General features: G+C 53.5%; 1 protein-coding gene across 1 annotated transcript; it reads right to left on the reverse strand.

Moving 5' to 3' along the window:
- Positions 1–3,085: 3,085 nt before the first annotated feature.
- On the reverse strand, positions 3,086–10,386 carry LOC119934099 (keratin, type I cytoskeletal 19-like). Its single transcript, XM_038753491.1, has 6 exons — positions 9,984–10,386; positions 8,409–8,491; positions 6,033–6,189; positions 4,728–4,889; positions 4,489–4,614; positions 3,086–3,451 (listed from the first exon to the last, which is right to left on the reverse strand). The coding sequence occupies exons 1-6, from the start codon at positions 10,359–10,361 to the stop codon at positions 3,197–3,199; spliced, it is 1,161 nt and encodes a 386-aa protein (XP_038609419.1). The 5' UTR covers positions 10,362–10,386; the 3' UTR covers positions 3,086–3,196.
- Positions 10,387–10,645: the final 259 nt, after the last annotated feature.

The raw sequence follows: 10,645 nt of genomic DNA on the forward strand, positions 1-10,645 counted from the left end.
TTAGAACCCATGACCTCTGACTCCCAAGCCCGGGCTCTTTCCACTGAGCCACTGAATGGGGGCGGTGGGGGGAGAGGAAGCTTGTCCAGCTTCAGGGCCTTGGAGGAACTGCCCTGCCTTCCTCTCAGGGGGCTGAGAGCCAGACTCCCCTCTCGTTTTCTACCCAAGGGGCAGGGACAGAGCCGAGGAGGGGTGTGTGTGTGTTTTCATTCAATCGTATTTATTGAGCGCTTATTGTGTGCAGAGCACTGTACTAAGCGCTTGGGAAGTACAAGTTGGCAACATATAGAGACGGTCTCTACCCAACAACGGGCTCACAGTCTAGAAGGGGGAGACGGACAACAAAACAAAACATGTGGACAGGTGTCAAGTCATCAGAATAAACAGAAATAAAGCTAGATGCACATTGTTAACTAAATAAATAGAATAGTAAATAGTAAATGTGTGTCTGGGGAGGGTGGGGGAGACTCAGATTCCCGGCCTTCAGGATGGGGCTCCTAGCGGTGCCCAGAGTGTGGAGATGGGGAGGAAGGAAGGGGCTGGTCTGACCACCCAAGGAGCCTCCTCCTGCCCAGATCCTGCCAACCTGGCACCACTGGCACAAGCCCTGCCCAGCTGCCCCATCTCCTCTTCCAGTCGCCCCTCCCTCCCCAGACCACCCTCAGAGTCCTGCCTGCTCCACAACTTGGAGTCAGCTCCCAGGAAGCCCCCCTAGCTCCAACACACAAAGGGCTGCTCTGTCCAACCCCCTACTCCAGACTTGCTTATTCAGCCCCTTTGTTACCCATCGGGTACCCCTGTTATAAGGCCTGGACCAGAGGAAAACCTACCTCCCACCCAACCCAGTCTGGTCCCACTTGCTAAAGCCCCAAGAGCCCTTGTTAGGAGGAGTGGAGGTCCATCAGAGGGTGGGAGGGGGGCAAGGAGGCTATCATGGCCCTACTGAGAGCTCACCTCCTCCAGGAGGCCTTCCCAGACTGAGCCCCCTCCTTCCTCTCCCCCTCCTCCCCATCTCCCCCTTACCTCCTTCCCCTCCCCACAGCACCTGTATATATGTTTGTACATATTTATTACTCTATTTATTTATTTTATTTGTACATATTTATTCTATTTTACTTTGTTAATATGTTTTGCTTTGTTCTCTGTCTCCCCTTCTAGACTGTGAGCCCACTGTTGGGTAGGGACCATCTCTATATGTTGCCAACTTGTACTTCCCAAGTGCTTAGTACAGTGCTCTGCACACAGTAAAGCGCTCAATAAATACGATTGAATGAATGAATGAATCATGGGAACAGAAATGTGCCAGACTCAGCAATATACCCACTCAAGTAGGCAAAACCCAGCTGCTTCGAGAAGCAGCATGGCCTAGTGGAAAGAACACAGGGCTGGGGGTCGGGGGATCTGAGTTCTCATTCCTCGCAGACCTCCCAGCCTCCAGTCTCTCTTCAGTCCATACTTCCATGCCCCAGCCATTCTTCTAAAAAAACCATTCAGTCCACATCTCCCCACTCTTCAAAAACTTCCAATGGTTGCCCGTCTATCTCTGCATCAAACAGAAACTCCTTACCATCGACTTAAAGGGACTTAGTCATCTTTCCCCTCCTACCGTACTACACTCTTAACTCCTCTAATGCCAACCTACTTACTGTGCCTCGCTCTTATCTATCTCATCACTGAACCCTTGCTTATGTCCTCCCTCCGGCCTGGAACTCCTTCCACCTTAATATCTGACAGATCACCACACTACCTTCAAAGCCCTACTTAAATCATATTAATGCCCTGGAGCCTTGCCTGATTAACCCCTCATTTCCCTGTCTTATTCCCTCCCTTCTGCATCTCCTATGCTCCCCCCGACCCCTTAAGCACTTTGATACTCACCTTCACCCCCAGCTCCGAGCACTTATATACACATTCTTATACTCTGCCATTTCCCCTATCTGTAATTCGTTGTAATGCCTGCCTTCTCCAACTAGACTGTAAGCTCCTTAAAGGGAGATCCAACCAACCCTATCATATTGAACTAACTCAGGTACTTCATATAGTGTTCTGCACAATAAGTGCTCAATAAATAATAATAATAATGATGATGGCATTTGTAAAGCGCTTACTATGTGCAAAGCACTGTTCTAAGCACTGGCACTGTTCTAAGTGCTGATACCATTGCTTAATTGGCTCTGCCACTTGCCTGCTGTGTGACCTTGGAAAAGTCATTTAACTTCTATGTGCCTGAATTTAGTCTCCTGTAAACTGGGGGTTAAAACAACTGTTGTCCTTCCTACTTAGATTGGGAGCTCCATGTAAGGACAGGGATTGTATCCAACCTGATTATCTTGTATCAATCAATGAATGGTATTTATTGAGCACTTCATGTGTGCAGAGCACTGTACCAAATAATCCCTTGGGACAGTTCAATACAATAAAGTAGGTAGAAGTGATCCTTGTGCAGCTTGCCCCAGCAGTTAGTACAGCACGATTATTATTATTCAACTGGAGTCACAGAGCACAGAGCCATTGGGCTGCCCACAGTCTGCCCTGGTGCTTGTACAGGGATCAACAAATAGCACAATTCTTGTTATAATAAAAATAATATGTGTTAAGCACTTACAATGTGCCAAACACTATTCTAAGCACTGGGGTAGATACAGGGTAATTAGGTGAGACACAGTCCCTGTTCAACATGGAGCTCATAGTCTTAATCCCCATTTTATATATGAGGTAACTGAGGCTCAGAGAAGTTAAGTGACTTGCCCAAGGTCACACAGCAGACACGTGCAGCAGGCGTTAGAACCCACAACTTCTGATGCCCAGGTCAGTGCTTTTTCCACAAGGCCATACTGCTTCTCCAGGATAGGGGGCTTATTTGTATGCCCAACCGGAGTTGAATCAGGGACCCCTTCCTCCCTTCCATCCCAATAGAGAGCTCAGGAGGCCCCAGCTCCCACCCCTGCCCCACCAACACCCAACCCTCATTCAGCCCCTCCCCAGCTCATGCTCAATCAAAGCTCCAGGTCAGGGTTGATGGACCTGAGAATGGTGATTGAGGGTTGCCCTCCTGCCCCTTTGCTGCAGGAAACAGAGACCAAGCTGAGAGAGACATTTTATTAGGCTGGGCCTGGGCCCAGAGCCGCCCCTGCTCCCCATCTTCCTCTTCTCCTCCTCCACCAGCCGCAGGGGTTCCAGGGCTCGGGCCTGGGGCTCAGAGGACCCTGGCGCTGGGCACATTGCTGTAGTGAACATCTTGGCCCTCCAGCAGGCTGCGGTAGGTGCCAATCTCCTGCTCCAGCCGTGACTTGATATCCATGAGTAAATTGTATTCTCGATTCTGCCGCTCAGAGTCCACCCGGACGTCACTTAGCTGGGCCTCGATGCTGCCAATCAGGGCCTGGATCTGGGCCAGCTGGACCCCATAACGACCCTCGGTCTCGGCCAAGGTGCCCTCCAGAGCTGCTTTCTGGAGGTCCAGATTGGGGGAGAAGAGTTACGAGGAACCGCCCAGCTCATTCCAGTTTTCGGTCACTCAGGGAAGCTGCTTGGCTATGCCAGCCCGTCTCCCTCCATTTCTGCCCTTTGATCCTTTCACTTCCCTCTCTCTCTGCCATGTGTCTGTCTGTCTGCCCATCTCCTTCCCTCTTGCCCATCTCCCTCCATCTCTGCCCTTCAGTCTACCCAACGCCCTCTCTCTCTGCCCATCACCTCCCTTCTCTAGCCTTCGGTCTTCCGCTCTCCCTCCTCTATCAGTTTATCTCCCATCTCCTTTCCTTTCTGCCTATCTGTCTGCCCGTCTCCCTTCCTCTCTGCCATCTTCCTCCCTCTCTGCCCTTCAGTCTGTCCATCTCCTTCTCTCTACCATTTGCCTGGCCGCCTCTCTACCTCCCTTTCGGCCATCTGTCTGCCCATCTCCTCTTTCTACCTGTCTCCCTCCCTCTCTGCCCTTAGGTCTGCCTATCACCCACGCCCTTTGCCCTTTGATCTAACCACCTCCCTCCCTCTCTGCCCATCTCCCTCCCTAACTGCCCTTTGAACTGCCCATCACCCACCATTTCTAGCTTTTAGACTGCCCCTCTCCATTCTTCACCAATTTATCTCCCATCTCCTTCCCTTTCTGCCCAAATGTCTGCCCATATCCCTCCCTCTCTGCCCATTGGCCTAACCATCTCCCTCCCTTTCTGCCCATCTCCCTCCCCATCCCTCTCCCTCTCTGCCCATCTCCTTTCCTATTTGTCCTTCAAATTTCCCACCACCTACACTGTCTGCCAAACTCCCTCCCTCTCTGCCCTCTATCTCCCTTTCTCTCTAAATGTTTGTCTTCCTGTTTCCATCCCTCTGCATCTGTCTTTCTGGGAATCTGCTTGGTTATATCCACCTGTTTCCCTCCTTCTCTCTGTATCCGTCCATCTGCCTCTGTCAGTCTGGGAGTCTGCCTGACTGCGGGTGCCTCTGTAGGAAAGTGAGTGAGTTCAGAGGACTGAGAGCTGGACGGGGCCATACCATGCTGAGTTGGGACTGCAGCTCGATCTCCAGTCCCTGCAGGTTGCGTCTCAGGTCAGTGACCTCCGACTTGCTGGTCTGCAGCTGCTCCGTGTGGACGGCTACCTCTCGGGTCAGTTCCTCAGTCTGAAACAGGAGGGGGTGGGAGGATGGGGGAAGCCCTGAGCCTCCTCTGGCAAAGCCCCACCCTTTTTGGGATGGTCAGGCCCCATCCCCAGGCCCAGATCAGGACTTCATACCTTGCTGTTGAACCAGGCCTCTGCATCCTTCCTGTTCTTCTCTGCCATCTCTTCATACTGGTCCCGCATGTCAGTCAGGACCTTGCCCAGATCGACGCCTGGAGCAGAGTCCACCTCCACACTGACCTGGCCACCCATCTGCCCGCTCAGGGCATTCATTTCCTGGAGAGATGGGGCCGAGAGGCCGAAATGTTAGTGCCTGGCCCTGAGAGCTAGCCCAGTACCACCTGGATTCTTCTACTCCAGAAAAGGATGCTGAGGAGGGATGGAGCATCTGTAGCATTGGAGTGAACTTGGAGTGTCCTCAGTGTACAGAGTGCTGTCCCAGGCAACCCTTGGGTGCAGACCACTGCACTTGGCATCTGCTCTGGGCAGAGCACTAGATTGGGTGCCTGTGTGCAGAGTGCTGAGTTGGCACTTGCAGTGTTCAGAGTGTAGCTCTGGGTGCAGAGCACTGAATTGGGCTCCTTGTGTGTAATGCTGTGCTTGGTACGGAGAACTGTAATAATAATAACAATTGTGGTATTTGTTAAACGCTTGCTGTGTGCCAGGCACTGTACTAAGCACTGGGGTGGATATAAGCAAATCACACTGGACATAGTCCCAGTCCCCATTTGACAGATGAGGTAACTGAGGTACAGAGAAGTGAAGTGACATGCCCGAGGTCACAGAGCAGACATGTGGCAGAACTGTCTGTCTGTTCGAGAAGCAGCGTGGCTCAGTGGAAAAGAGCCTGGGCTTTGGAGTCAGAGGTCATGGGTTCAAATCCCGGCTCTGCCACTTGTCAGCTATGTGACTTTGGGCAAGTCACTTAACTTCTCTGTTCCTCAGTTCCCTCATCTGTAAAATGGGGATGAAGACTGTGAGCCCCATGTGGGACAACCTAATCACCTTGTATCCCCCCCAGTGCTTAGAACAGTGCTTTGTACATAGTAAGCGCTTAATAAATGCCATTATTATTATTATTAACTGGGATTAGAACCCAGACCCTTTTGACTCCCAGGACCATGCTTTTATGCACTAGGCCATGCTGGGCATCTACTGTGTGCAGAGCACTGGATTGAGCACCTACTTGGTGCAGCGTGCTGTATTGGGTGCTTATTGTATGTAGAGCACTGTTCCAGGCACAGAGCCTTCTATTGAGCACCTGAGAGCATACAATAGAAGTACAAAGCATGACCTCTGCTCTCAAGAAACATAATCTAATGGAGGAGGCAAACAGTCAAGAGTGGGTAGGGGCACCCAGGTCTGGACAGGAACTTGGTCCAGAGTCACCTCCTCACCTCACCTCCTCATGACCCTCACCTCCTCATGGTTCTTCTTGAGGTAGGCCAGCTCCTCCTTCAGCCCTTCAATCTGCATCTCCAGGTCGGCCCGGGACAGGGTCAGCTCGTCCAGGACACGGCGCAGCCCATTGATGTCGGTCTCCACGTTCATGCGCAGGGCCAGCTCCGTCTCATACCTGACAGAAAAGATACCATTTGAGCTTCCTGTGCTCCAGGGAGGAGAGAAAGTCCATCTGTTCTGGGCAGGGTTGGGGTGGAGGTGGCTGGACTAGGGGAAGAGAGAGGGGGAGATCAGTCTAAGAGTCCCTTTGGAGGCATCAATCAAAGGAATTTATTGAGAGCTTACTGTGTGCAGAGCACTTGAGAAAGTTCAACACAATAGAGATGCTATCAACCAAGGCATGGAGGGGCAAGAGACATTCCAGACAGAGAATCCGATGGCATCATAAGATTCACAGGCCCAGACACTTCTATCACAGTCATCTATGCGTCTGACGTCTGCCTGTCTCCCCCCCTCCCTTTCTTTGGTCTGTCTAGCTGGGAACCTGTCCGTCTCTCAATCTATCTACATGCTTTACCGTCTGTTTGTCCGCCTGAGCTTACTTCAGGGGTCTTGGAGGAGACCAGAGAGACAGACACCAGAAATGGAGAACAGGAATGGGTGAGACTGGAGAGGTGGGTCAGGCCCCCTCTGATCAAAGAACCTTTAGTTTTTCCAATCCACACCACCACCACCATCACTGCCAGGAAAAGCCTCTTCACCTCTCTGGGACAAGTGTGTATAAAAATCCTTGCCTCACTGGGATGTTGGGTCAATCTTAATACAAGGCTCTGCGCATAGCAGGCGCTTAATAAAAATACTCTTGATTAAGCAATCAAAAGTACTTATTAAACATCCAGACGATTATACCATACGCACATTACCTTCCGCTTGGAAGAGCATAAGAGAATTAGAAGACATGATCCCTGTCTTTAAGGATCTTACACTCAAGTGGCAGAGTGTGGAATGAGCACTGGCTTGGGAGTCAAGGGATCTGGATTCTAATCTCAGTTCTGCCACATTCCTGCTGCTTGACTCTGGGCGAATCTCTGTTTCCAAATCTGTAAAATGGGGATCAGATACCTGTTCTCCCTCCCCCTTAAACTATGAAACTCCATGTGGGACAGGAACTGTGTCCTGTCTTGTATCTTTCCCAGTGACTAACCCATAGTAAGAGCTTAACAAATATAATCATAATAATTATGGTATTTGTTAAGTTCTTACTATGTGGCAGGTATTGTTCTAAACTCTGGGATAGATACGAGGTAATCAGGTTGGACACAGCCCCTGTCCCATATGGGGCTCACAGTCTAAGTCCCCATTTTACAGATGAGCTAACTGAGGCCCAGGGAAGTGAAGTCACTTACCCAAGGACATACAGCAGACAAGTGGAGCCGAGATTAGAACCAATGACCTTCTGAATCCCAGACCTGTCCTCTGCCCATTAAGCCATACTACTTATCACAGTTATTAATTACTAAGACAGGCATTATAATAAATTATACTGGGGGGAGCAATAGATTATAACAAAATGTACATAAGCATTTCGGGGGTATACGAACCTATGTGATATGAAAGTGCTGAAGCAGCAGTTGGGGGATAGACAGAGAATGAGGAGATGAGAAACTAATTGGGGAAGGCCTCCTGGAGAAGATCTGATTTCAAAAGGCCTTTGTAGATGGGGAGAGAAATGGTCTGTCAGATGTGGAGGGGAGGGAGTTTCAGGCAGGAGCATGAGCAAGAGATTGGCAGTGGGAGAAAAGAGAATGAGACACAGTGATTAGGTTAGCTTGAGAGGAATGAAGTGTGTCTTCTGGTATATAGTGGGAGAAGAGATAAGAATCACGGTGAAAGTTGTCTGAATGCATTAAAGCAGAGTTCCTTCTTGATGCAGAGAAGACTAAGTAACCATTGGAAGATTTTGAGTGGGAAAGTCATGTGCAGAATGATGTTTTAGAGAAATGATCAGGGCAACAGTGTGAAGTATGGCCCGGAGAGGGGAGAAGCAGGAGGCAGGGAGGTCAGTGAGGAGGCTGATGCAGTAGTTGAGTCAGGATTGGCAAGTGCTTAGACCAATGAGGTGGTCACTTGGATGGAGATGAAGGGGTGGATTCTAGAGATGTTGTGGAGGAAGAAATGGCAGGATTTGGTGACCGTCTGTTATCCCTGGTGATTAAGAGCTTTAGGAATTCAAAGTGCTTGGCAGGCACAATGGATGATGCAGATAAGTCAAGGGAGCAGTGGCACCACTCCCACAGGCCTTTGGGTCCCCCTCCCCTGCTCTGGGAATGCTCCACAGATGCTGGATAGTTGCCACTGATTGATCCATTGTCCGACTGATTGACCGACACTCACTTGGTCTTAAAGTCATCCGCTGCCAGCCGGGCATTGTCCATCTGCAGGACGAGCTTGGAATTCTCGATGGTTGCCCCCAGGATCTGGGAAGTAGGAAGTTGGCAGAGTTAACACACCAGAAAACCAGAGGGACGGCTGCCTGCACTGCCCTGCCCTGCCTTGTCCTAGAGGGCGGGGAGTCTCCAAAGGTCCGCCCCGGTCCTGGGAGGGGTCTGAAGCTCGCTGGGTCCCGGGGTGGGGGGAGACTTATCCCGCGGGGGACCCAGGGTCAGCGAATTCCCCAGCACCTTCAGATCTCTGTGGGCATCAGCTTCCCCGACTCCTAGGCCAGCGAGGCCGCAGAGATGGGTGGAGGGGAGGTGGGGTGAGACAGGTGCGGGGCCTGTCCTTCCCGGAGAACCACCGCTCACCACTCCCTGCTAGGGAGCAGACAGGTACCTTCAGACCCCACGGGGCGGGACAGGTGTCTGCGCCGGCTCCGTTAGGCCGGGCTGGGCGGGGTTGAGGCGGCTCCCCCTGGGCGGGGAGCAGCAAATCCCGCCCCCGGCCCCACCCCGGGAGGAGAGGAGGGGCGCAGGGAGGTCTCTTCGGCCGGAGCTGCCCTCCCCCTTCCCCAGGTCCGCGCTGCGGCCCGCCCCGCCCAAGATACACAGACCAGACTCAGTTCCGGCTCTGGCTCGGGGCAGAGACAATAAACTCTTCCCCCCACCCCTTCCAGGCCCACTCGGCGCTCTGGAGGTGGTTGGCAGGCCTGGTAGCTGGAGGTGGTTGGCAGGCCTGGTATCAGGAGGTTGTTGGCAGGCCTGGTATCAGATACCCTTTCCCCTACCCCCTGTCCTGGCCCCCCACGACCCCTACCTTCTGTCCTGCCGTCCACAGCACCTTGCCCTCTTCCCTACCCACCCCCCGCAACCCCTGCCCTTTGTCCTGCTCGCCCGTCCCGCCGTCGACCCCCAGCCCACATCATCCAGGAATGCCCTCCCTCCGCACAGCCGCCAAGCGAGCTCCCTTCCTCCCTTCAAAGCCCTCCCGAGAGCTCACCTCCTCCAGGAGGCCTTCCCACACTAAGCCCCCTCCCCATCCCCCCGCCTTACCTCCTTCCCCTCCCCACAGCACCTGTATATATGTTTGTACGTATTTATTACTCTATCGATTTATTTTATTTTGTTAATGTGTTGTGTTTTGTTGTCAGTCTCCCCCTTCTAGACTGTGAGCCCGCCGTTGGGTAGGGACCGTCTCTATATGTTGCCAACTTGTACTTCCCAAGAGCTTAGTACAGTGCTCTGCACACAGTAAGCGCTCAATAAATACGAATGAATGAATGAATGTCCTGTCGTCTGCAGCACCCTGCCCTCTTCCCTACCCACCTCCAGCAGTCCCTGACCTCTGCCCTGTCCTCCAAGGGACCCTACCCTCCGTCTTTCCCCCCCACTCATCAACCCCTGCCCTGCCCCCCGAGGGCTCTGCCTTCTGCCCTGTCCTCCCCCCACCTCCCAACGAATTCCCGGCCCTCTGGACCCCAAGCTCTCCGTCCTGGCCCCCTGCCCCGCCGTGTACCCCCTTGCCCAGGCCAACCTTGTCCCGCAGCTCCTCGATGGTGCGGTAATAAGCGCCGTAGTCGCGGACGGGCCCGGGGCCCTGCTTCAGATACCAGTCACGGATCTTGACCTCCAGGTCGGCGTTGGCCTCCTCCAGGGCCCGCACCTTCTCCAGGTAGGAGGCCAGGCGGTCGTTGAGGTTCTGCATGGTGGCCTTCTCCCCGCCGGCCAGGAGCCCGCCTTCAGCCCCGGCCCCGGAGGACACGAAGCGGGCGGAGGAGATGGACACCCCGCGGCCCCCCGAGCCACCGTGGATGCTGGGGGCCCTGAAGGTGGCCCCGCCGAAGCGGCCCGAGGGGCCACTGCTGCTACTGTAGGCCGTGGAGACATAGGCGTTGCGGGCGCGGAAGGCCATAGCCGGGCTAGTGGACAATAACTGGGACAGGTGCAGGTGTGGGAAGCCGCTCCCCGCAGGCCTTTTTATGCCGGCGACACTGGGGGCGGAGGCGGGGGCGGTCCGAGCCCGAGGAATGTGCCGGCTTAGTGTGCCAACCCCGGCTCCCTTCTCCCATTGGTCAGTGCCCCCCGTCCAGCACATAGCCGGGGAATTCACACCTGGGGAGGGACGAGGCGGGGACTGGGGACCGCTCCGGCCCGGGGTGGGGCAGTTAGCCGCAAAGGAAAGGGAGAGAGGGACTC

The sequence above is a fragment of the Tachyglossus aculeatus genome, chromosome 11 (genome assembly GCF_015852505.1).
Source record: "Tachyglossus aculeatus isolate mTacAcu1 chromosome 11, mTacAcu1.pri, whole genome shotgun sequence".
Classification (NCBI taxonomy): Eukaryota; Metazoa; Chordata; class Mammalia; order Monotremata; family Tachyglossidae; genus Tachyglossus; species Tachyglossus aculeatus.